The following is a 25,226-nucleotide window of genomic DNA, read 5'->3' on the forward strand; positions in this document are numbered from 1 at the left end:
TTTTTTTTATAAATCCCAACCGGCTTTTTTAAATGACTTTATTGAGCAAAAGTTTAAAATGGTACATTTTACAAAAGTTTGCATTAGTACAACATCATTGTATTAATTTTTTATTTTTTTAAAAGATCTAATTGGCCCGTCAGCAGTTACAAATGGAACCGTCCCTGGTCAGGCTTCTTTTCTATCATTAGCTTTATTATTTGCTGTTCGTTTTGTATTTACGGTATTATTTGTTTTTCTGCCCCGCAAGGACATCAAATCTCTCAGTTTCAGTTTATGTGTTATACTGTACATCTCACAGAGGCAACCTTTCCAATTCCGTCTTATCAAAGTGAAAGTGCAATTTTTTGAGCGTTGAAAAGTAATTTGGTTAAATAAAACTTTTTTTATCAGGTGAACTATGTATCTTATCCTGCATTCCGGATGTTTTTTTTTCCAAATAGTGACAATATTTTGCTGAGATCACGCCTCTTTCTGTGTGTGAAAGTAAGCGTGTAGATCTGCGTGTTATTCCAAGGTATCTCCGTATGTTGTGCTTGTGGATTAAGTGTGTTTGAATATGGGCAAGGAAAGGGATTCCCTCAGGAGACACAAGTCTGCTCAGCAACACACACACACACACACGCACACACACCATTAACCAGCAGTGTGGTTCTTTTTTTTTTTTGGTGGATAAATAATTAACTCGTCCCTTGCAGGTTCTCATATGTGACGAGCTCAAGTGTTGAATTGGAGTCTCGCTTCACACCGTTTGAAGAGCAGCGCAAACACGTCGCGCAACACTCGACAATTACCGACGATAACGTTTCATTCATCAGGCCCCCGATCCGGTTGTGATGGAGTTTGCTGTTTGTGAATGCGACGCGCTCGCCCCGGTCAAGGACCGTTTGGATATTCCTCGGATGCTCGGATGACAATGTTTGGAATTCCACTCCTGGGTGTAAAATGCCACCTTTAAAACTGAGAATATTTGAGGGAGTTTAAGCTTTGCACAGATGGCCCCCCATCTTCAAAAATGCTCCACTGACCAAATTGGCCTGAAAGCCGGCTGGCTCATGGTACCCAGGGTGTGTGTGCATGTTTGTGTGCGTGTGTGTGTGTTTGTGTATTTTTAGCAGTGAGGAATCAGGGATCCCAGGACCTCTCCCTGTGATAAGCAGTGGCCAAAGTCCGCAGGGTAGCGGAGGCCTGAAGAGCAAATAGGGAACACACACACACACACACACACACACACACATGCAATGACTGTTTAATATGCTGATATACAGGGCTTAGTTGCAGAGAGAAAGCTTTTTGTTTGAACGTGGAGGGGCAAGTTAGGGGTAAGATGCAGGTTAGGTAAAGGTGAGGTGACATCATCAAAACAATGGGCTCTGGTGTCTTTAGGGTTCACGCAGAGTTCATGCAGAGAGGGTGAACGAGACTGTGTGCGGATGCAGAGTGTGAGAAGGATGGAGGATTTAGGAGAAGAAAAAAAAAACGTGTCTTGCTGTCAGTCAAACCCCCCCCCCCCCCGCCGCTCTAAAAAAACACCAGGAGGGAAAAACAAAAACGCAACGAGGAAGCGAGAGGAGAAAAGGTCCCCTCCGTCCAGGGACGGTCGTAGCGCACAGGCCCGATAACGGAAGGAGCAGCCCAGCTTGGGGCGAGGAGAGGAGGGCCGGTGCAGGAGGAGCAAAAGAGCTTTAACAAATTGAGAGAAGCGTCGAGAGCGGAGGAGAAGGGAGAAGCCACCAGACAGGAGGAGCAGTGGAAAACAAAGGAGGCTCCACACTCTCTGCTCTGTCTTATCTGTCTGAGGGTCTTATCCACCGCTGGCTCTGTTAGTGTAACCCCCCATTCGGTCCCTTCCTCCCTCCCTCCCTCCCCGTAGGCCGCTCTCCTTCCACCTCATCCCTCCATCTCCACCCCCCCGACCTCCCCGCACACCCCCTCCGGCCGCTTGCAGCGGGCCCCGTTATCAGGCTGACGTCAGGGGGCCCGCTGGGAAGGGTTGGGGTGGGGGGTGGGGGGCCGGAGACGAAGGCTGATAGCGCGGCAGAGGCTGCCTCCGCGCAGGCTGTGGGAACCACGGACCCGGCCCACCGCGACCCGGTGGCCCCGCACGTCCACCGCCGGCACACACAGAGGTGAGGACGTACGTCACCTCCGTGGAATCGCACACACACGCTTCTTGTGATTTGGGGCAGAGTTTAAGTCGTTTAGCTGAGAAAGATATCTTTTGAGCTACAAACGAATGTAGGGGTCAAATAAAAATGAAATTTGATTCAGCGATTTCCCCTCAAATTTTCAGGTTTGGGGATTTTGCATTGCATGACTCTCCACCAAAACCCTCACACTGACAGAAGGTATACATCTAGAGCACATCTAAAGGGAACTATACGCACATCTACATGCATACAAACTGCTTGTGTGCACATGAATTCACATCTTTCTATTATTAGCATCTTCCATAAAAACTGTATCTCACCCACAGCAGATACCAGATAGTTCAGTTAATCAGCTGCTTTGTTAGTTTCACAACAACTATTCTTCTTCTTCTCATTCCCTTCTATTAAAGTAGCAGTAACTTTGCCTCAAATATGTCCCACGGGAATAATATTACTGTACTTTGTTATATTCAATCATGTTGGTTGCACTGCCTCTCATTTCCAGTTCAGCAAAACAAAGTGCACAAGTTCACGGAATCACTTCACGCTTCATAGGTTACACGTTTTCAACCTTCCCTCCTTAAAAATCGGTTCCCCAGGCACCTTTTCAGCCAGATAAAAACTGTACATGACAGATATTAGGCCATTTGGTTTTAAGATAAAGCTGAGGTTACCTTCTTTTTAACATCCGTCACCTTGTATCTCCACATAAAACAGACTTGACGGATTGAGTGTGTTATGAGTTGGTGTTGGTCCATGAAAAATGCAATCCAGGGAGTTCATTTCTTGAGAATAGGTTAAGGAGGCACTTAGCCCAGAGTGCTGGAATGTCCCCCTAAAAAATAGCATCTGTAAAAGGTGTGTACGTGTGTGTGTGTGTGTGTGTGTGTGTGTGTGTGTGTGTGTGTGTGTGTGTGTGTACGGGTCAACAGGTGCAAGTTTGATCTGAGGGGAGTGTGTGGAGCGTGGAGGCCTGCAGCAGATGACTTTGTCAGATTTCACATCATTAGGTGCAGGTGCAGCACTCCCAACATGCACAAACACACACACACACACACACACACACAGAGGCACTCACAAATACACGCACACACTCTTACACAACTCATGTCAACTAAACCCTGTTAATTATCATCCCTTAACATCGGCGTGCCCGGCGAAACCAACTCGACCCTTTTACCCCGGATCCACTGTGGCCTGACTCATGCGGTGGGAGGGAATCGAACCATCAATCTGCCACCAACACCGAGATATATTTCCACATCTTCCTACCAAGCGTTTCAGATGTTTTCGGAGATGGATCTGTCGGATGGGGAGTGGAGACACGCTTATCAGTGTGTTTTCCTCGATACGGCGGAGAAGATTTGTAACGGTTGCGGCGTGTGTGTGTGTGCGTGTGTGTGTGTGTGTTGCTCTCTCACTTGCTCTGACCTCTTCCCGGCCCAACAAGTAGGAGGAAGAAAAGAGCGGCCTTGACAGAGCGAGAGGAGGGGTGAGACATAAAATAAGAATCGGACCGTTGTTTCTCAGTTTCTTCCCCTCCGCCTCCCGCCGTCGTTTTCTCGCACTCTCTTTGTCAGACACACACACACACACACACACACACACACACACACACACTCCCTGAATTTCACCAGCGGCTGCTGTGTCCTTGGTTGACAATAACTATAAACTATAAGAGAGAAAAACTGAAAGTGAACTTCCAGTGCACTCTAAGAGTTTTAATGCATGGGAGTGTAAATAAGATGCTCGTATGACTCCGTGGCAGCAGTCTGCTCCTTTGATTCAACATTATTCAAATTATTTGTAATACTTTTTTTATTATTATTTATTACTTTTATGAAATTGTTTTGGTTGGTTCAGTACATCAAAGTTAATTCACGAGCGCCTAAAGATGGAGCTCTTCTGGTCGTTGTACTGACACCAAAACTACTCGTGTATGTATGGAGAAACACATTCCCAATTTCTCCAGAAACACAAATTCAGGCCAAAACTCTTGAAAGAAATGCACAAAAAATACAAAATACAGAATACAAAAATAACTGATTCAGTCGCTGAACCAGAGCGATAAAGAAGCCCAAAAGCATCATGGCGCTGGTCTGTTGCGTCTGCATCTGCACCAACGCTTTTCCCAACAAAAGGTTCGGGGCCTCGTGAAGAAGTAAACACTGTTTTTCTGAGAAAAAAGATTGTGCGGAACTACAGTGAATGTAAAATCCACATCCTTAACCACACTTCCCTCAACATCAGAATAAACGATTAGAATGTACTAATATGTCCTAGAAATAAATAACAGTTACTGGTGTATTGTGTTAATTAGCCCGACTTTGCGTATTCCGTCCAAAAGCGACAAGACAGCAGCAAACCACGAACCACGTTACAATTATTGAGATGTCTTTTCTTCCTCGTGCAATAGTCGGGTTTTATGCGCACGGCCGACAATACACTGTGTGAGTCAGCGCTGATGTGTTTGAATATTTCTCAATAGAAACGAGAGACAAATGAAGTGTTTTGAGAATCAAATCATCAATCTGAGACAGTAGGCGTCGCGTGATCAGCTTCCAACCAGCAGTGCGCGGTCTCCTCGCTGCCTGTCTTGGTTTAGAGGGGGGCAGAGGTGGAGGGGTGGGGTGATGGTGGGTGGGGTGGGGGAGAGGGGGGGGGGGGGGGTGCTCTGACATGATAAGCTTGGGCCTCATTAGTCTCTTTAATTGGTCCAGAAGAGTTATAGTGAGCCGCTCTGTCGTCTGGCCACACGCCAGGCTAAAGTAAACCGACCCAATGGAAACATTGCACAGGCCGCACGGCAGATCACAGAGTGCAGCGTGGAGTCTGCCGACGACCAAATTCATGCTAAATACTTTCAAATTACCGGGTTTAACGCCAGTTGGGGGAAAATTGTGCGGTTGTGAAACATTCGTCATGGACACACGCATTTCAAACATGAGCGCCGATCACGTGACAGACTGTTGGCCTTTTCTTGTGCCCACTTAAATTTCTCCAAAAAAAAGGTTTTCATCAGCTTTTAAAAATCTGTTATCTTCTCAACAACCTCTAAGTGTGACCTTTAACCTTCTGAGGCCTTTTCTTCTTCCATCCATATCTTGCGTTTGTCTATAAAATCTGTTTATTTGATCAGCTTTTATTTGTAATATTTGAAATGGGTTGATCCCTCTTTCCCAGTCAATCCTTGATAGCGTGCGCGCGTGAAGCGGTGAGCGTGTGCACGCCGTGGCGTCTATAGCTTGCGGGGGGAATCCATCAGAGCTTATCATTATAAGTAAACATGACAGAGTGGACAAAATGTCTTGTGCGCCGCCAGACCTGCTATCTGACCGCGAAGCCATATCTGTGATGATGGACTGATGTGGCGCTGGCTCGGCCTAACGAGAGTCTGAGTGTGAGAGTGGGAGTGCGTGTGCGAGCGCGCACGCGCAGTAGAACACACACACACATCAAACGGCGTACGCATGTAAACACTCGGCGAGCACACATTCAAGTCACCTTTCGCATAGCCCCTTTGTGTCTTTTGACACATGCCTGTACTGTACACAAAAAGTTGACTTGTCGCACCATCGTAAGTGAGCCGGCGCGGCCGTAAGTCACGCGGGTTCGCTTGCCGGGGGCTCTCGGTTTTACCTACGGGTTGAGCTGGGCCTTTTCTTCTGAAAAGTTGCGCTTTATGGCAGATGAGATCAGAGGAGAGTTAAGGAGTGCACGGGGAGATTTATTAGTGACGTTAGCTAATAGGTCACAATATGTTGCTCGTCATCGTGAGCGCAGAATATGCACCTTCGCGTGAGCTTACGTCAGGTAAGGTTATTTAAAATTTAAATAAATAAATAAAAAAGGAACATTTACTGTGTTTGGTTTTTAAAGCTTGTGTGTGTGTGTGTGTTGAGGTCAGCCTGTGTGTTCCTCTACTAGTTACAACACCACTGATAAGGAGGTTAAACAACCATGGACTGTTTGCGCCCCTACCATGGTCATGTGATCAAAAACACACTGATGAGCGTTGTGTGTGTGTGTGTGTGTGTGTGTGTGTGTGTGTGTGTGTGTGTGTGTGTGTGTGTTTGGGAAGGTGATATAGTGCTTAGTGTCCATCGCTCCTGTAGGTTTCCTACCTGAAGCTCCTTCCTCGAGGTGAGGCTCCTTCACCGATGGAACATTTAACTTTGAGAATAAACCCCCCCTGACATTGATAACCTCCCCTCCCCTTGCTGTGTAACTGCTGGGTCAAAGGTCATGGCTGTGGTGCCTCAGCTGACTTGGCAGATTGACAGCGGGTGTAGTGGTCCTGGATGGTATACAGTAAGGAGGCGTTTTATGCCGTGTCTCCATCACTTTCCTTCCCCTCTCTGTCTCTGCTGACTGGGGTTCATTAACCTCATGGTAACCTAGAAGGTGGTCTGTCTTTCACTTACTCTGCTGGACCACCAACGGAGAGATAAATGTGTCTCCATCACATCCAAAACGGTTGCGGCTTGTGATGCGTCATACGGCATTTTTCTTTTTCTTTTTGAGTTCTTCGTTTCGTTGACTTTTTGCCGAGAGTTTTTTCAGAGTGTCATGATCACGAATGATAGATATGAAGCTATAATCAACAGGCAATTAGCTTAGCTTAGCATAAAACAAAACCGCTAACCTGGCTCGGCCAAATGGTCAAATATAATTTTCCCTCCTTCCCCTTTAAAGCTTATTTAACTTTTCCCATTTACAGAGATTAAAAATATGTATCCAAAATGTACAATTGTTTTTAGGGTTCTTTTTCACATTTTACTACTTTTTTCATTGTTGTCATGAAGGCGGTGCCTTACGCGGTGGTTTCGCAATTTAAACCTAACAATGTTGAGAAGGCACAAAAGGTGACTGAATACATCTGTCAGCTAACGCCGGCTTTGTGAGCCGATTCACTTGGCCGAGTAGTTGCATCCGTCACGGATTCTTAAGTGGGGGCTCTCAGTCCTCGAAGGGAACAACTCTCACCTCCCAATTCCTTTACTGCTCAAAAAAGACGTGGATAATAAAACTGCTTTTCTTTTCACCGGGTGTGGCTCATAGAAGTGAATTACGGCTCCCATAATTCCTATCAATTATCATTTGTGTGACATATGCTTTTCAATGTTTAGGTTCCGCGGCTTCCTGCTGCCACAGTGTACTTGAAGCTATCAGTGTCTGTAGTCTAAGCTAGAAGTGTGTGACGCCCGAGCAAAATGATTTTAAATCTCTCCAAGGCCGGTGCTGGGTCAGACCACTGAGATCACAACAGTTCTAGCAGATATAAGCAAGATAGTTTCTTTGTGTGCGCGCACACGGCAAATCCAGGGACTGGGTGAAATGAGAAAGAATTTGATTTCCTGCCACTTTTGCTCTTCTTTTGCAACAGCAGACCAAGAAAATAGATGTGATAATAGCCAAAGATGTACTGGAGATGGCACTTTTATGCATGAAAAAATGACACATATGTCATCTCAGTGGCGAAAATAAAAATTTAAAGACTCATGTTCTGGAAATAACAAAAGAATGTTGGAAAATAAAATATTTATTTTCCTCACTTTTCTTCACATTCTCTGCAACATTCCTCTGTATGTTTGTGTGTGTGTGTGTGTGTGTGTGGCAGGATTATTAAAATCCCCCGAAAAAACTATATCTGTTTGTGTTCGCTGACGGAACGGTACAATAAAAAGTCTATTATCAGAGGCTAAAACAAATTCCCTTACATGATAACGGCACCAGGTATGATATCGGGTTGATGTCGACTGAGATAATTATTTTTATCAGGAATCAGGAATCAGAAAATCAGGAAATTATACATGCATACGTAGGAGAAGGATAACCCTGCAATACACAACTTGAGTTAAAATATTAGAAAAGAGCAAAAGGTGCAAAGAGCAAGCGAGAGCATGGTTAAGACATTTGGGTGGTGGACATCTATGTCCATTTGCTCTGGGGTCCTAAAGGGCCTCGATGATACCCAGAGCCCCGGGGTCCCTGCCAATAAAACCCCCGGCTTCCAAGCAAAATGTTCCCCACAATCCTGTGCTCCGAGCAGGGTAGGGAGAGCGGAGGGGGCGGAGAGGGGTCGATTGGAGTCTGAGCAGGACAGAGGAGGGACACACAGGCGCCATGGCGATCCCTAAGACAACTTATCTCCTCTCTCACAATGATAACGCCTGTCAAAATAACTGCAAAGATACATAGCCAGCCAGGAACTGGTTAATTCCGGCCTTGACCAATCAGAGGGCCTGCAGCGGGGGTCTGCGTCTGTCCCACCTCTTGAACGCAAGCTCCACAAACACACATTATCTCAATGTCTCTATCTCAAACCAGTTCACTTCAAATGGGCTTTAATGAAAGGAGTGAGTGGTTATTATCACTACATTCTATTTATATCTTGATTGTATTTAAGATATTAGATGCTTGCTATATTAGCTGTATTATATTTATATTTACATATTTGTTGTGGGATATGTGCAAACTGAAGACATTACACAAAACAACAAACACATTATAGAAAACTTTAATTATTGCACCATCACCTCAAGTCTTCTCTGTATGAAACTGTTTACTTGTATTATTCTTTGCTTATACGGCACATGTTGTTCCTTTTGTTATTTTTAACCTGTAATGGAAGAAAACATGTATATTACAGGGTTCTTGCCTTAAACGTTGTTATAATACGCAACGTGTTTTATATATGTAGTTTTTTGTTGTAAACTGTCGCCACCAAGCGGTGAACGTTTTCATTGCAAAGAAAAGTACATTTCAAGAGACTGACATATCTTTTTTTCAATGGATAAACCAACTTACACGTGTTAATATGTGATTTTGATCGGTACACTATAAAGATTAGAACGAATTTCTACGGGCTAGCAAAAAAAGAGCAGTTCCCTGACCGGGAATCGAACCCGGGCCGCGGCGGTGAGAGCGCCGAATCCTAACCACTAGACCACCAGGGACTGTTATCGCGCTCACGCCTTGTAGTAGTAAATAAACGGTGTTGGTATACATTTTTATTGCTTTACCATATTCGGTAGTGTAAATTCCACCAGGATTCAGTTATTTAGCTAAAATTGACCGGAAATTAGCTATAGCTAACGAGAATTAGCTTTCATCCCGTCTCTGATAAAGATAAGCTAGTGGTGGGTTTAAAACACCAGAGGGCGTCGTGAAGAGGAGCTTCATTTTGATCCGTTAGCTGCTCCGAGGATGCACGCAAGGTAAGTGGGCAATTTTAGCCTCCTATTTCTGATTTAGCGTGTGAATGCGTCGTTGTACATCCGCGTTGCGCGTCGCCGTTAGTCGACCTCGCACAAACACGAAGGCGGTAAAGTCCCTTTTATTTTAAGAGATGCATCGTTATGAAAACAGCCTTTGCCACCCCCCAGGTTGCTATTGTCCAGTAAACAACGTGGCTAGCTGGTTAGCACCAGCTGATCTGGAATCTGGACCTTGCACACTGCCACTGTTTGCGCAGACCTGGCGCGGTCGAACATACCGATTCAACATTCGCTCAGGGGCTGTTTTTTTTTGTTTTTTTGTGTCACATCTGCACATTAAGGACGGGCTCAAATATCCGTCCCCCGCTCGGAGGAACACCGAGGAGTCCTTCTGCGAGCTGGAGGACGCAGCTGTAAAGCGGGGTGACGTTTCCTCGCATGTAACCTGGTTGTAGCCGCTCACCTGAGCCGTGACCCCCTTTCGGCGTATTTGCCGGATTCCTGTTTTAAGGGTGTGCGACACGCGCGCACGTCACTGATAGTTTGTTTTTGTTTTTTATTCATGTCACTAGTTAATCCCGTTGTTTAATCCTGCTTTTCCCCCCCAAACAGATGCAGCTGATTGCAATACTATCGTAAAGCAGCGTGTTTATATCATAACAGAAACTTGGGGGGGGTGGGTGCTGTGGCGACATTAAACCGTCTCTCCTCATTCCCCGTCCTGATAGTTAAAGCGTGTTCTGAATAGCCTGACATGCCTCCCCCCCCCTTTTAGTCTGATTAGCTTTCACCAGCAGTTATCGGATTTTTGCATTGAAGTGAATGTTGTTGAGTGAGGAGGGCCGGCCCGCTAATCCCCCTCTTCTCATTTCCTCTGCAGGACAAGGAAGAAGCGTGAGAGGTGATTCCCCCCCGAGGTCCGCCGGCTTGGACGCACTGAGCGGGCTGTGTGTGTGTGAGGGCTGCTGTTGGCATCGATGCGCTTGTTCTGCGTGCACATTTAGGACCCTGGCCCAATGGAAAAGAGGGACAGGAAGCCGGGATATTTTGCCAGGTAAGCAGCTCTTCAATCTATCGGGCAGCATTCAGCATGTTTCTTGCTTTCATCTCAGATCTTACCAGCTAATATTGACCTTTTTTTATCTGTCTGTGCGATGACATGGCGTCTACCTGAAGATGCAATCTTCGATTTGGTTTAAGAATCCGACAGTCAGAACTTACCTATTTTTATACTCCCTTATCGCTTCAACTCCGACAACTCCAGGTATCAGACGCTTGATTGAGAGGTGAAGATCTTCCCAGTTGCTTGTTGGGAGGGACGTTGTCAGCTGGGACGTTTTGTACATCAGCAATCTGCTACGTAGATGAACTAACGAAGGATTAGTCGTTTTTCAAACCAACATTGGAAAAACAGGAGAGCAGGAATCTGCAAGTTTTGACCAAAGATCAGCTCTTTCTTTGTGACATCGGATGAGACCTCGCATAGAACTGCGTGATCCAATTATTAACAACCTCTGCCAATAATTGAATCGAATGGTGTGCGTTCACTGCGTGTATTCCTGCCGGTTCGTCTACATATCTGCAGCCGGAGGGACGGAGATTGACAAACAAGCAAATAAAGGCCAAAGTAAACCTAAAATGGATCACGGTGTTAATCGATGGATAAGCAGAAGTCGTATGGGGAGTTGTTGAGTGAGCTTGTGATGGATGATGTGAGGTAATGCAGTGAAGGCCTAATGGCTTTCATGTTCTTATTGCGTCTTCGGTTACTTGTTCAGGCCAAGCTGACAGCCTGGTGCAACCCTGCAATTTGTCTTCTGTTTCATTGATTTCTCTTTACATCTTTTGTTTGCCTTATGTTGGAAATGTTCCACCATTAGTTTTTTTTGGGGCATTTTTCCTGCACGGCGCGGTGTGCACGGCCGGCGTGAACAGTAGAAAGGGGAGAGACGAGTGACGAGAGAGAACCAGAACAGACGGCGGAACGTGTCAGTAACGTCGGCCTTCTCTCTGAACGCGTGTCTCTCCCGCTCGCTGTCCCGTTACGCTGCCTCGCTTCCCGACAGAGTGCACGCACACAGACACGTGTGTGTCAACAACAAGCACAAGCCTGTTTTACAAAGAAAAACCTTCACGTAGGATCGGAGATCCCGAGTAAATGTGCAGCAAGTTTGACTCTTAAAACAGCCGCGGATACAATAAGTGCAAAGGTGAGGGATACAAAATGCCTAAAATCAGCCGAGAGCCGGCTGTGCACGTAGACGGGTGATTAAGGCCTCCAATAGTCTCGTGGCAGCTTTAATTAAGATGGAGGCACATGAAATATCAATAGTGTGGTGTTTCACCCTTGATGGCCGTTGAGAATCCTGGCCGGCATTTTCCAAAAGTAGGAAAACGTGACTCTTTTTTAATTCATATTCAAACAAAGTACGTTTGTACTATTTGTTCATTCAACCACAACAATAAAGTTACAACAGCAACGCAGCACTGACTAATAAGATTACATCAAAGCTGCGCACCACGTCAATCTGAACTCATTACAGCATTAATCCTTTGTCAACATTCATATTGCGAAACAAAAAAATCCCTCTTGCTACCAAATGCGCCTTTTGTCTCCAGTGGTGGGATTGTTAATGGAATCAGTGGTGTCATGTGTGCATTTAGTTTTCTTATTTTTCACTTTTCACTGCTTACAAACACAAAAGTGAAGAGGAAGAGGCTTTGCGGTCGAGACCGTCTGGTGCAGATTGTTGAGTTCATCGCTGCCAGATGTGTTCCGCTCGGGTAAAGTGTGAGAGCGACCCGAGGCCACGGGAGACGCCTGGACGCTGTCCGTCTGCAGCCTTATCGACCCGCTCCTGCCTCTCCATTTACCCTCCTGCACACTTGAAGCACTTCTGTTTCGCTTTTTTTGCTTTTTGCAGGGCAGAACTGCGCCGCTGTCACTCCAAGACCACGAGAAATCAATTTGGTTCTATCTTATCTCTGAACAAACGCATGTATCGACACTCACGGGAACTCTCAGCCGGGCCTGGATAGGCCATTACGTCATCGCCTCCACTATCAGCGATTCAACGGGGGTTAAAGTACAGTGTGAGGGGAGAATACCGCTGACGCAACAAAGTGAAGAAAGCGGGAAGTCGAAACTTTTGAGCACAAGGGCAGCAACTCGAGCGAAGCTGTGCAACGGGCGACGTGTTGATATCGACAACAAGCATTGTGGAAGATAACAAGTTGATATTCAATCCCAAAAGCATGTAAACGGGACCATTCTGAGCCAAAGGCCCCTGTGCACAGACATGCAAACAGACAGTTATCCGCTCTTTGTCGTTGTATGGTGTCAAAGTCTCTTTGTCAGGGTTCTGGGCTGTGTGTCTGTAGGTGACAGTCAGGAGACCCTCCTCTCTGTTTTACGCCTCCTCGCCCCACGAAGTGTATCAAGCCAACCTGACGAACACGAAAACAAACGGCCTTCCTCACTCCTGTTTCTTTATTCATCGTCGTCAGGCTGAAGAGGCGGAGGCAGCTCAAGCACGGCCAGTCGGAGAAGAACGCCACTGAGCCGAACCCGGCGGTGATTTCCTGTCCAGACGTCCCGAGCGACAAGGACCCCAACAAGAACGCAGACGTGCAGAGAATAACGGCCTCGGGTAAGACCTTTTTTTTAATAACGTCCGTGTGCGCACTCCAGAACTGGGCCCTGGGTACGGGTCTCCTCCGGCGGGTTTGAGGAGGACTCTGTAGGATCCGATCAGGACTCTCCCGTCCATACAACCCCGAGGCAATCACTTGGGTGAAGTCCCAACGAGTTATAAATATTATAGTCATGGTCCACTGTTATGGCAATTCTAATCGGACTCAGGTGTAATTGTTAACTAGCAGTGAATAAATCCTACACAGAGAAGTGCAAAGCAGATTTCTATCAACGCTCCAGGAGAAATCAGGCTCTTTGTTTCCTGGCGATGTTCCTCAAGCTCTTTATTTCAACCTCAGCACTTTTTTGACAGGAAGTTGGGTAACCTTTTTGCCCCATGCTTGTGTTGAATAACAGTCTGTGGAGCTCTTCATTTCTGCTGCTATTGTGACTCTTGCATGTGAAAGAAAATCTATTGAAGGGCTATTGAATTTATTAAGAAATAACTCAAAATAAATGATTTGTTATTATCAACAAGTAAGCTAGTATGTATACTGTATCTTCACATTTGCACAACAATACACATAACCTATTCTGCATTGAGTGTATACCAGATTATATATCAGGCTGTCATGTGTCTCTGGGTTTGTTTGCAACCCAAATCCCCCCCAACCTCCTTCATGTTGACCAATAATTGACCATAGTCATGCGTGCAGCGGTTCAGACAGCTGTGTAAACTCGGCAGGATGTATTTTCAATAACGTTTTCTGCAGCGCACACAGACGAAACGCAGGCTTTTTAGGTCACATACGCTTTCATCCCATACTGCCAGTCCGTCGCCTGCAGGGCGTCCCAGCGTGTTACCCGACGCAGCGCAGATGAGACGAACGAGCAGCCGCCTCGTCTCTAACGTTTACTACAAGGGTCAGATTATGGGTGTGTGTGTGTTTATGATAACTGCTTCAGCGTGTGTGGGCCAGTGTTTTAAGGCTGGGTAATGATAAGGGACAAACCTCACGTGATCTCTTTGGACGTGGCGTTTTCATGTTTAATTGCATCTGTGAGTAGATTTTAGAATAAGGCCGCATATTTCCCTCTCACAAAAATAACAGTTTATTTTACCAAATGAAATTATTCCCTATATGTTGTTTTTCCTTCCTGTGCGTCCCTTCCAGACGATGGCTGTAAAAGTACCATTCAGGCAAAGAGGGAGAAGAAGAGACCGCCGGGGACGGTGGAGTTCATCGTGAGTAAAACTGCGGTGAAAATGCCCTCGAACAACCCAATAAAACCTCTTTAGCAGAACGGTTGAAGACGCGCCGCATTCTCTCGTCCCAGGTGGGACCCGACGACTCGCTCGCCAGCATCGCGCTCAAGTTCAACGTCACCCCGAACAAACTGGTCCAGCTGAACAAGCTCTTCTCCCGCAGCGTCTACCCCGGTCAGGTGAGCGCCTCGGCAGCGACGCCAACCTCCGCTTCGCGTTTTATTCCTGCGACTTTCTGACCGTCGTCACCACCGCCATCGTCGTCGTTACAGAAGCTGTTCGTGCCCGATGTGAGCCGGGCAGAAGCTGACCTGAAGCCTCTGAGTTCCTCTGATCCCTGCGTCACGAATGGCCCGTCGGAGAAAGCGACGCATGTGAGTAAAGAGCCATTCGCCGGGTTGCGTCGTCCAAAATCCTCAGGTGCCACAAAGTAAGACTTTTGACTCCCTGCAGGACCGCGCGTCCCTCCGGCGGCAGCTGTCCCCAACCTCCGAGGACGAGAGCCCGGCAACCGTTAAGTTCATCAAGATGAGCTGCAAATATTTCACCGATGGCATGGTAATGACCCTTGACGTACTCGACAGGACGTTGTCTTTTCAGCGGTTACCGCGCTCGCGATTGTCGTTGGACCCCTGAGCAACGCGCTGTCTCTCTCTCTCTCTCTCTCTCTCTCTCGCAGGGAGTCGTGGGCGGCGTGCTGATCGTGACCCCCAACAACATCATGTTCGACCCCCACAAGTCCGACCCCCTGGTGATCGAGCACGGCTGCGAGGAGTACGGTCTCATCTGCCCCATGGAGGAGGTCGTCTCCGTGGCGCTGTACGACGACGTGTCCCGCATGAAGCTCAAAGACGCCCTGCCATCGTAAGACCGCCCGAACCGGACCGCCTCGCCCGCCCCGTTTCCCGCCTCGGCAGCGGTTCCCCCTTCTAGACCTCGGCACTGATTCCTCCTCCCTTGTTCCTTCCTTCCCGTTTCCATTCATGAATCAAACGGTTCGAAGCCCTTTGCATTCACAGGACGCATCCTTTTCTTTGATGAAGCACCTTTTGTTTCCGCTGGATCTTTTCTTGTTCTTGCTTCGCATCTCTAGTTGCTTTAGTGTTTGTTTGTCTTCATTTGCTGTTTTGCATCACATTGTCTTTTTTTATCATTGTGGTCATTTATAATTTCAGTTTGGATTTTCTTTTTCTGTTTTTGTTTCCTCTTTTCATTCTCATCCTGGTTTGCGGTGCGGTTTGTGCGATGTCCCGTGACCCCCACAGAGACCTACCCCGGGATTTATGTCCTGTGTACAGGCCCGGCGAGTGGGAGCAACTGCCGTCGGAGCGGGACCTGAACCGCTTCAGCCGCTACGAAGCTCTCGACCCGAGGAGGTCAATCGTGTTGGATGACATCGAGACGACCCTCCCTGGACCCGGTAACGTCCCGTGTTCTCTCGACCGTAGTCGCCTTCTGCCTCTTCTTGACCGCAGCAATAAATGAAGTCATTCTTTGTACCGTAGCCATTTACAGAAAGCGCAAATAGTGTTTTTGTCATTCATTTCTTTATGAAAAGTAGTTTGTGAACTTTTAAATTCAACTTATAGCAACTTGTAACCAATAGTTACAACTCTCTCTCATCTCTCTAGATTTCTTCCACAAGCCTTTCCACTTTTATTTTCTATTCTTTTTAGAATCCAAATATTAAATCAATTAAAAGGGACCCGTGCAGCCTGATTATTAATGCAAACGTCCTGTTTTAATGTCACACGAATAACTGTTCATTTTTCACCAGACGGCGAGCAGAAAGAGAAGTCTCCTTCAGATGAAGGATTCACAGAGTTGGAGCCAGCTGTGGACGAAGAGGCCGAGGGGACCTCCACCAAAACGCGCGCCGTCGTCAGCGGGGACCGACCCACCCCGGGACCGGTCCAGGGAGAGATTGAAGACCAGACGAGTCCCGCTCAGGCAAAAGTGAAGCTCGCCGCCGACGAAGAGGACGAGGGCGTCGCTCAGAACGGCTCCGTTGAGGACGCGGAGGCGATACGGGAGGCTGAAAAGACGGGAGACAAGGAAACCAAAGACTTGAAACCCGCAGGGACCGAGGAGCTGCTGAAAGGTGCACCGGTCGACCAAAACGTGAGGTCGCGTCTGAAGGAGGCCTCCGAGTGTAATCTGGCCAAACAGAGCCCGGACACACCAGCAGGGGGCGCCGAGCTCAGTGAGGAGGAGAGGCGGAAGAAAAGCTATAAGGCAGAAGTGAAGTCATGGCTGCTGGAGAAGATGCAGGCGCCAATAGAAGGTGAGCATCATGCATTAAACCCGCAGGCTGATTATTGTAGCTACTGGGCTTTTTACATGATAAATATCACAAATGTAAATATTACAAATGTGTGTAAGAAGATTTTATGAATATGTCTACAGTATGAATAGTTCAGGGCTCAAAGAGCTGCAAATAGTGTAGCATTAAAATAATAATTTCTCTGATTGAATATGTTCCTTTTTCTCTGTAGACATGCTTTTCTCATCAGAGGAGAAGAGTAAAATCCCACCCATGTTCCTGTGCTTCAAAGTGGGGAAGCCGATGAGGAAGTCCTTTGCAACGGGGAGAACCCTTAGCCCCGCCCACTCACTTGGGGGCCGGGGCAAACAGGAGTACTGGTTCGCTGTGCCGCAAGAGAGGTGAGACGGGGACGGATGAGACTCGGAGCCTCCTCTTGTGTAAGCTAGTGTGGGCTTTTGACCAATCGTGTGTGTGTGTGTGTTCCAGGGTGGAACAACTGTATGCATTTTTCGTCCAGTGGTCCCCAGATGTGTACGGGAGGGAGGCTCGAGAGCAGGGCTTTGTTGTGGTGGAGAAAGATGAGCTGGACATGATTGACAACTTCTTCAGCGACCCCGCGTCTTGCAGCTGGGAGGTGAGCAGAGACGGAGTCGATTTACTATCATGGCACGTTTTTAAAACTTTAAAAATGAGCTTAATTCCCTTTAAAAATGAGCTTAAACATTGATTCCCTTCAATTGATGTGGCGTCTTTTGCTCCAAGATCATCACCATTGATGAGGCCAAGCGCAGGCAGAGTTTCAGCAGCTGTGACGGAGAACTGTCGGCGGACGCGCTGCCCGTGCTCCGAGATACGAGCGACCTGCTGCAGGACGCACACGTTGAGAAGGTAACGTGCCGTTTAACGCAACTGCTCCTCCTCTCACTGCCAAAACAAAGGCAGCCATTGACCATGTGTTCGCCCCCCCCACCCCTCTCCCGCCCGCCCAGCTGGCCAGTCGCTTGCCGCCCCGCGTGCAGATCTACCCCTGGAGCCTGGCCTACAGCACCGGGAGAAACGGGACCAGCCTGAAGACTCTGTACAGGAGCCTGGTGGACGTGGACGGCCCCGTGCTGCTGGTAGTCAAAGACATGGATAACCAGGTGGATAACCGCGCGCCCCCCCCCCTCCATCTCTTCCCTTCATTCTTCATCTGAACCTGATTCTCGTCGCAGGTATTTGGGGCTTTCTCGACGCATCCCTTCAGAGTCAGCGAGCACTGCTACGGCACGGGGGAGACGTTCCTCTACAGCTTCTGTCCTGAGATCAAGGTTTGAATCAAGTTAGTTTTGGAACTCGGTTGCTGTTCCACAGATGGCAACATCATCGCACCGTCGTTTTCTCCTTTTGATCTTTAGGTGTACCGCTGGACGGGGGAGAACTCGTACTTCGTGAAGGGAAACACTGATTCTCTACAGATGGGAGGAGGAGGGTAAGTTAACCAAGCACTATCTTCAGTGTTCTGTACAATCCAAACAAACGGTTATCGTCCAGCTGTTTTCTCGCTTTCTAACCCCCTTCCTCCCCTGCAGGGGGCAGCTGGGTCTGTGGCTGGACTCCGAGCTGTACCGAGGGACCACCACCAAGTGTGCCACCTTCAACAACCAGCCGCTCTCCGTCCGGCAGGACTTCAACATCCACAGCGTGGAGGTCTGGACCTTTGAGTAGCCCCGCCTGCCCCCCGGCTACTCCCGCATTCAACCTCCAGCCCCCCCTACGGCTTCAACCCCCCCCCCCCCCCCCCCCCCCCCCCAGACTGCCATTAGCTCATAAGAGAGAGAAAGAAATGGAGAAGAAGGCGGCGGAGGTCATCCCGAAAAATATTTTCAGTCTGTGCGAAAGAACAAGGTATCCCATAGTGCATTCGTTTTTGTTTTTTTGCAGAAAACTGACTAAGTACCTTTGGTAAATGACAGGGTTATGTGCAGATGACAAAGTGAAGTTTGCAATCTTTTTTTAATGATTTTTACAATCTAGTGAATTTTTTCAAGTTAAAGGAAGTGGAGTTTGTCAGGGAGAATTTTTGGGGGGATCCTCGGACCATCACATAAGCTTTCATAAAGGGAAATGTTGTTTACAATGGAGGTCCTGCACTTCCTCTGAGGAATCCTGTTCTCCCTCCTTCGAGTTTTAGACAACCTGAATAAGAATGTTCCATTGCATTTCCTCACAACTATTTTTTGTTTTGATCCACCATATTCTCTAAAACAAGCAGTAAAGCCAGGTTTGCGATGACCAAATATGTTGTGTTTGAATTTCACGGTTGTTTAAGCTCATTATATTTGATAAAATATTTTAGCTTCTTTTTTTTCTTTTTTTTACATTCTGTTTTTTACAAAGAATGCTCAGTTGTGTTTATTTTTTAAACGGTTGTACTTTTATAGAAATGTTGCGTTGGACGTTTTGGTTTCTGATCGGACCCAATAAGCACTATTGATGACTGTTTGTCACTTTTGGAATTCAAATCTCACGTCGGCTGATTGTTTCTCCTTTTGTTTTCACCCGAGGTCGTTTTTTTCGTTCAGAGAGCCAGTAGAGGTTCAACGTGACGTCACTTTGCACTACAAGAGTAATCAACGGTCAAAGCCGCATTGACGCCTGGTGTAATCGAGCGTCGCTTCGATGTCAAATAGTTACTGAATGTTACGCGATCGCCTCTTCAGGAGTGACACTTCCTGTCCAGCCACATGTCAGCCTCTGCTTTACTTTCAAAGCGGGTGTAAAATGGACGGTTTGTTTTTACACTTTGCCACTAACTACTAGTTCAGATCTTCTAACACTGAAAGGAAATCTTCGTCTATATCTGGTACAGGCTTGTGGTGCATGAATATGCAAGACCGCATGAGTGACGCCACTGATATGATACCTGTTGTACTATTCACCGATGCCAGTTAGCGCTTGATGTCTTGTGCTGTTACTGTGAATGCTCCCAGAGTATTATTTCTTGTGAATCCAAAACTGCTGTGTTATCACAAAGGATTTATTTATTGTGTTGTCATAGCAAACACCTTTAAACTTAAATAAATGTTGAATATATATATATACACATAATGGGTTGTGTTTCAAATGTGTATCTCCACATCTTTATTAAGGTTTGTTTTCCTGAATATATTCGTGTTATGATTGATTATATGATTGCATATTAATAAATGGATAAAAGTTTCACTCCACCTCTAATTTTAAGCACTTCAGTTTGAATTGTTCACCTTAAATGTATCTCTATATTAAATCTCATTGTATTTCTGACAGATTATATGTTATTATCGTGGCATTAGTATATTGTCTTACATATCTAAACTTGTTAACAGTGCATCGTGTACGTACTAAATGTAAAAAGAACAAAACAATTAGTTGGAGTTAAATTGCTATATTTTGTAAATATTTGTAGAGCAAGCACTGCCCTATTCAAGCCTTTACGGCTTCATTTTGAATGTTAAAGTATTTAAAAGGTTACGACCTTAGAGATCAGTACACTGGCTATTATGTATTTTGTGTAGCAGTTAAGATCAGAAAAAAATACAAACTTATTTTTTTCTTTTCTTTTTCTTCTCCGTTCATTAAAAGGTGAGAAAATGCTTCAAATAGCGTTAATGTTTTTTTAAAAAGACAGTCAAATAGAGTAGTGTAGTTCATACGATGTTTCACGGGACGACTCGGGGAAATTAAATCCAGTAAACTTTCTTTGCATGAATAGACGATCTTGGGCACGTTCACCACGTATAATGTTCCTAAAACAGCGAGTCGAGGAGGAAATAACATGCATTTAAAACCTGTATCGTAAATATGACGGAACTCAACTCCGATCCAAGTACGGAAACTTGTATTTTCTGTTTAATATCCAAAGGCCAAGACAAAAACACGGAAGTTATCAAAGAGGTAAGTAGCCGCCTGGAAGAGAATCCCACCATAGAAGGCGTTAACTCATCTAATCGTATTGTGTTGTGTCGGACACTGCGGGTCAAATGTAAGACGTGTCTCCGCTGTTATTTAACGTATATTACATAGTAATAACTTGATTCTACTGGCGCTTTCAGCTTGAAGTAAACCGACCATAATATGTTAGATTGTAGTTCAGAAACTCTTAATGGAGAGTGAGGGGGGTTAAAATGCAGTGCGAGCAAAAATACATTACTTCTAGACAATTAAGAATGAGCTGAATCCAGGTAAAATAGACTTAAAGGCGGGGTTACTTAGTTTGGCAGGCAGCTAGTTGTATTCCTATTACGGTGATTATTGTGGGATAAAGTCTCCCTCCCTGTGACAACTTTCTTACCACAAAGTGGAAGAGGAAGTGCCTTCATGAACACAACATGGTGGTTACACCTAATAGTCCAAACTGTGTGCTGCCAACACTTACACACTGTACACCCACGAGTTTGGACACCACTGCAGGCACAGACCCTGCAGGTCAGTGTGTGTGTGTGTGTGTGTTTCGTCTCTAAATATCTCCATCCCTTCGGACAGAACAAGGAGCTGGTGTGTTTCAGAGACATTGTCCCGGCTGCTCCTCACCATTACCTGGTTGTACCCAAAGAACACATACGCGACTGCCTCTCGCTGCACGCAGGACACGTGGACCTCGGTCAGTTACAGTGGGTCACTGCCAACCGGTATAAGTACTGCAAATGCCAGCGATCCGGCTGCTAATACTCCTGCAACTACTTGTATTGCTACTGTGGGTCACCACAAGTACTATAACCAGCACTGCTGCTGAAACTACCTTTAAATCTACATCTACAATAGCATCTTTATTCATGTTTCTTCTTCAACAGCTTCGGTTCAATGAAGTATATTTACACCTCTTTAAATTTTACAAAGTCAGATCTTTGCAAGGAAATAACTGACTGTTGTATCCAACAGTTAAAATGATGGCTAAAATGGGAATGGCTGTACTACACGACCAAGGGATCTCTGATGTGAAGGACATAAGGTAGATGAAGACAGTGTGCCCTTCAACAAACACGAGCAAAGTACGAACCAATAGTTTGACGAAAACCTCCACCAGAAAGTCTGCTATTTGCTGAGGAGTGGTTTTTCAGTAATGGGAAAGTCTAAAACTGTACTTAGTCTTGCTCGCCAGTGTGCACACATTGCATTGATGTGTTCTCCTTCGCAGCCTGGGGTTCCACCAACCTCCCTACACTTCAGTTGCTCACCTCCACCTCCATGTACTCGCCCCCGCCAGCCAAATCTACAAGGACATGGAGTATAAATTCATTCCAAATTCCTACAGGTTTGTTACTGTGAGTGTCCAGGACTAGAAAATGCCCCCTTTCTTGCTCCCTCTTTCACTTTGTCTCTAATTATATTGTTGTTGCTGTTAATGTTGTCATTTGGATATTAGCCTTGCATGCATGAAATTTTACTTTATTCTACTTTTTCTTATTTTGTTATTATAGACTACTGAGATAAAACAAACATCTGTACAATCAAATCAGGAATCAGAATTTAGTTACTAAAAGACATCCAGTGGCTTTCTCCTTTGGACCTTTTAATGCCATTATGTTGCCACATCCAAATGAAAGTTTTGTCTCTTTACAGGAAGAATGTCTTCGGAAGCAACTGAAGGATAATACTTCACCGTTCAAAGATTCTTGTTGTCCAACATTATGAGACGCTATTGCGATGACAACGTTATATGCGTTCGTCTGGGAAGAACATTATTTGGAAGCCTTTTCAACGAATGAGATAACGAAGCGTACAAATGATTAAGTTATGAAAGGAAAGTTGTTGCATTGAGATGTTACCGTAGACCGCTGACTACACACGGTTTGTTGTGGACTTTGTGTGGACGACTGTATATTAAGTTTCACGTTGCAAAATGAATTGCACTTTGATGATCAGTGATTTGTGAAAACAATGGATTGACTCAATTGAACACCATTCTGTGTATATAAGTGTGCTGTGATTTTTCTTTAAATTTTTTTTTGCTGAAATCTTTGTACATGTGTGAATATACAGTGTGTCCATTAGGGATTGAATATCATTTGTGTTTATTGTTACAAAAGACATCCTGCAAAATAAGAGAGGATAACTGTATTGTATTATTAGTTGGAAAAGTAAGGTGGCCTTATTTTCTCTATGAGATGTTGTTAATACAGTTTCGAGTTTCCAAGTAACCAGCAGCTTATCCAGGAAGTTACTGTGTCTGGTTAAGAAATTCTTTGAAATATAGAAAAAACAAAAATTTAGTGGACCCTCTTCCTTGTACTTTTGTGAGTTATTTCTCCCCAAAAATCATTTAATCAAGCATTTCATTTTTCATACGAGCTAAGTGTGAAAACAAAGATGTGTACAAATAGTTACATATTGAATAGTTGAGAATTTACGGGGTTCCCAGGCTTAAACGCAGCAGCGGACCACCGTAGACTGCGCTCGGTCAGCGGCTTGTTGCCCTGACCGTATCGATTAGCTCGATCAGCGGCTTGTCGTCCTGACCGCATCGATCGGCTCGGTCAGCGGCTTGTTGTCCTGCGGACACGCCCAGACTTCATCGTTATCCAGACTGAACTTTACACTTATGAGCGTCCAGGTGAATTCACACGCACGTATAAACACAAATGGAGACTCGGGACGCTTCCGGGAGCGAAGACTGTCCTTTCTGTCGAATAGTTGACCGACAGACTGACACGGAAATCCTGCTGAGCGTAAGCACCGACCCGTTCATACGTATAATCAGAAGAATTCCAACAACCGTGAACTCTCTCTCTCTCTTTCTCTATGGGTCACTGGGTCTCTCTGTCTCGTTTTGCAGGATGACGAGCTGCTCTGTTTCCGTGACACGAAGCCCGGTGCCACGCATCATTACCTTGTTGTTCCCAGGACGCACATCGACAACTGCAAACGTCTCCAGGGGGACGACGTGTCTCTCGGTGACTGCCATGTTTATAATGGTCCTGTTCTTAGACAGTAAAGTATTTGGTGACGTTTGTTGTTCAGTATACACCGATGAAGGCAGCAGCGTTTTATGGATGACAAGGAAACACATGTTGGCCACTCTTCAGGAGTCACATGGTTGGCTCCCTGGTGCTTTACTGGTAAATACAAACCTGTAATCTAAGCTCGGAGGTGAATTCATTGAAGGAGTCCCTGCAGGCTACATTAACATCCCAGTGACGTCACGTCGTCTTCTCTGATTTCAGTAAACCGTCCAGTGGAACAGGAATAACATGAATGTCTATGCACTCTACTGCAGAGACACTGGAACTTTGGATGGGACTATCCATGTTATATTCTGTTCGTATAATGCAATGAGTGATCATTCTACATGGTAAATATGCCGTGTTATTTTTTTTCTAGGCTGTTTGACATAATTTGTTTGTTGGCAGTGGAGCGGATGGTAGAAATGGGATGGAGCGTACTGAAGAAGAACAGAGTTAGCGACCTGGAGGACGTCAGGTAAACCTTTTATCTCAGGAGGCGACATCAACAGTTGTGACTTGTGTTTAGGCTTAAATGGTTTCATTTGTTTGTTTTTCCACGGACTGTTCAACCCCGCGCTGCAGGATGGGGTTTCACATGCCTCCGTTCTCATCTGTTCCCCACCTCCACCTCCACGCCCTGGCTCCAGCCAGTGAGATGAGCTCCGCCTCGCTGCTACGATACGGGCCGCAGACGCACTGGTTCATCACAGTGAGTTATGTCCTAGAAAAAAAGTTGATGTAGCAATCAAATGAGTCTAGACCGCTGAAAATTACTTTTGATTGAAACTGAATGCATACAGCAGACATTCTTAATCAGCAGCTTTTTCTTATTATTATTTTGTAAGCAACACCGCACACATTTTAAGTGGAAGACGTATAAATGTAATTAATGAGCAGTTTTCAATCACAATTACACTGAACCACAATATTGAGAATACTGCCCACGTTCCTTGTTTCGCTCTGTTGCAGGTCGACAAAGTGCTTTCTCAGCTGAAGACTCGCGGCAGAGTGAAATGATGAGATGCAAAGAGTCTAAAGTGTTGTTGTTTATGTCAACTGGTCATCCCTCTTTTTTGGAGTGCAATTTTAAATCAGTTCACTTACTGACTAGAACTTTTTATGTTGATGAGTTATAATGATGTTTATTCATCCATCCACTCCGGTCGATGATTTGTTGGGGAAAGGGCTTTGTTTCTGAAGTGACACTGGCAATAATTTATTTTTCAAATGGATTTGTAGCCTTGTGAAATATAATGTTGCGCAATGAGAACATGACTACAGCTTGTAGTTGTTTTATTATTTATTCAAATTCACATATAACACATATTGATGTTTTTTTTTAATCACACTTGTACAATATTGATTCAATGTTTATTGGGTTGATTATGTATATATATTTTAATTAAATCTAATTTATCTAGCTCCCAATGTGTGTCTTTTCGTCTCTGCCAGCATCTACACAAATGTCTGAACAATACTGTAGGGGAAAACACAGAATTCATCATGAGAACACAAAACAAATATTAAGATTACCAAGAGAACCTAATGGCCCTCAATTTAAAAAACAATGACTCCCATTATTCCTTCCTTCTTACTGATATTGTTGCTTAACGGTTGCATAGATCTCTGAAGGGTTTGTTTGCAGGGGGGGGGGGGTCCTCAAAATATAATATTTGTAAACATCGTTTTAAAGAAAAATGATGAATTAAGAACAATTCCAGATGCAT

The 25,226-nt window shown here is 45.5% G+C and overlaps 3 protein-coding genes and 1 non-coding gene across 10 annotated transcripts; 3 read left to right on the plus strand and 1 right to left on the minus strand.

Annotated features, from left to right (window-relative positions):
- Positions 1-9,037: 9,037 nt before the first annotated feature.
- Positions 9,038-9,109, minus strand: trnae-cuc (transfer RNA glutamic acid (anticodon CUC)). The gene has a single exon. It is a non-coding gene; the product is annotated as a tRNA-Glu (tRNA).
- A 104-nt stretch (positions 9,110-9,213) lies between these two features.
- ncoa7b (nuclear receptor coactivator 7b) lies at positions 9,214-19,746 on the plus strand. Of its 6 annotated transcripts, none has more exons than XM_040160808.2 (17): positions 9,214-9,370; positions 10,251-10,424; positions 12,878-13,020; positions 14,180-14,250; positions 14,343-14,450; positions 14,544-14,645; positions 14,725-14,829; positions 14,951-15,135; positions 15,537-15,691; positions 16,049-16,555; positions 16,767-16,935; positions 17,024-17,171; positions 17,300-17,425; positions 17,527-17,679; positions 17,752-17,847; positions 17,935-18,008; positions 18,109-19,746. In XM_040160808.2, exons 2-17 carry the CDS (start codon positions 10,387-10,389, stop codon positions 18,242-18,244), a joined length of 2,316 nt encoding a protein of 771 aa, XP_040016742.2. In that variant the 5' UTR covers positions 9,214-9,370; positions 10,251-10,386; the 3' UTR covers positions 18,245-19,746. The 6 variants fall into 6 exon arrangements, with proteins under 6 accessions (XP_040016742.2, XP_040016745.2, XP_040016743.2 ...); XM_040160811.2 differs by having other exon boundaries at positions 15,570-15,691; XM_040160809.2 differs by lacking the exon at positions 9,214-9,370 and adding an exon at positions 9,622-9,882.
- Positions 19,747-20,219: 473 nt separating this feature from the next.
- On the plus strand, positions 20,220-22,763 carry LOC120808555 (adenosine 5'-monophosphoramidase HINT3). Of its 2 annotated transcripts, none has more exons than XM_040161558.2 (5): positions 20,220-20,452; positions 21,041-21,158; positions 21,437-21,506; positions 21,693-21,819; positions 22,118-22,763. In XM_040161558.2, the coding sequence occupies exons 1-5, from the start codon at positions 20,360-20,362 to the stop codon at positions 22,187-22,189; spliced, it is 480 nt and encodes a 159-aa protein (XP_040017492.2). In that variant the 5' UTR covers positions 20,220-20,359; the 3' UTR covers positions 22,190-22,763. The 2 variants fall into 2 exon arrangements, with proteins under 2 accessions (XP_040017492.2, XP_040017493.2); XM_040161559.2 differs by having other exon boundaries at positions 20,247-20,452; positions 21,693-21,809.
- Positions 22,764-22,947: 184 nt separating this feature from the next.
- On the plus strand, positions 22,948-24,927 carry LOC120808556 (adenosine 5'-monophosphoramidase HINT3). Its single transcript, XM_040161560.2, has 5 exons — positions 22,948-23,223; positions 23,331-23,448; positions 23,905-23,974; positions 24,082-24,208; positions 24,469-24,927. The coding sequence occupies exons 1-5, from the start codon at positions 23,137-23,139 to the stop codon at positions 24,514-24,516; spliced, it is 450 nt and encodes a 149-aa protein (XP_040017494.2). The 5' UTR covers positions 22,948-23,136; the 3' UTR covers positions 24,517-24,927.
- The last annotated feature ends 299 nt before the right edge of the window (positions 24,928-25,226 follow it).

The sequence above is a fragment of the Gasterosteus aculeatus genome, chromosome 18 (assembly GCF_964276395.1).
Source record: "Gasterosteus aculeatus chromosome 18, fGasAcu3.hap1.1, whole genome shotgun sequence".
Taxonomy (NCBI): Eukaryota; Metazoa; Chordata; class Actinopteri; order Perciformes; family Gasterosteidae; genus Gasterosteus; species Gasterosteus aculeatus.

What these genes read in the sequence shown, in the direction of transcription:
- ncoa7b (XM_040160808.2), top strand. Translation starts at nt 10,387, where the DNA reads ATGGAAAAGAGGGACAGGAAGCCGGGATATTTTGCCAG. An exon ending in CTCAAAGACGCCCTGCCATC is followed by an intron (nt 15,136 to 15,536) that starts GTAAGACCGCCC and finishes TGACCCCCACAG; the next exon opens with AGACCTACCCCGGGATTTAT. An exon ending in GATGCAGGCGCCAATAGAAG is followed by an intron (nt 16,556 to 16,766) that starts GTGAGCATCATG and finishes TTTTCTCTGTAG; the next exon opens with ACATGCTTTTCTCATCAGAG.
- LOC120808555 (XM_040161558.2), top strand. Translation starts at nt 20,360, where the DNA reads ATGACGGAACTCAACTCCGATCCAAGTACGGAAACTTGTATTTTCTGT. An exon ending in ACACGGAAGTTATCAAAGAG is followed by an intron (nt 20,453 to 21,040) that starts GTAAGTAGCCGC and finishes CCCTTCGGACAG; the next exon opens with AACAAGGAGCTGGTGTGTTT. An exon ending in ATTCCTACAGGTTTGTTACT is followed by an intron (nt 21,820 to 22,117) that starts GTGAGTGTCCAG and finishes GTCTCTTTACAG; the next exon opens with GAAGAATGTCTTCGGAAGCA.
- LOC120808556 (XM_040161560.2), top strand. Translation starts at nt 23,137, where the DNA reads ATGGAGACTCGGGACGCTTCCGGGAGCGAAGACTGTCCTTTCTGTCGA. An exon ending in ACACGGAAATCCTGCTGAGC is followed by an intron (nt 23,224 to 23,330) that starts GTAAGCACCGAC and finishes CTCGTTTTGCAG; the next exon opens with GATGACGAGCTGCTCTGTTT. An exon ending in GGGGGACGACGTGTCTCTCG is followed by an intron (nt 23,449 to 23,904) that starts GTGACTGCCATG and finishes GTTTGTTGGCAG; the next exon opens with TGGAGCGGATGGTAGAAATG.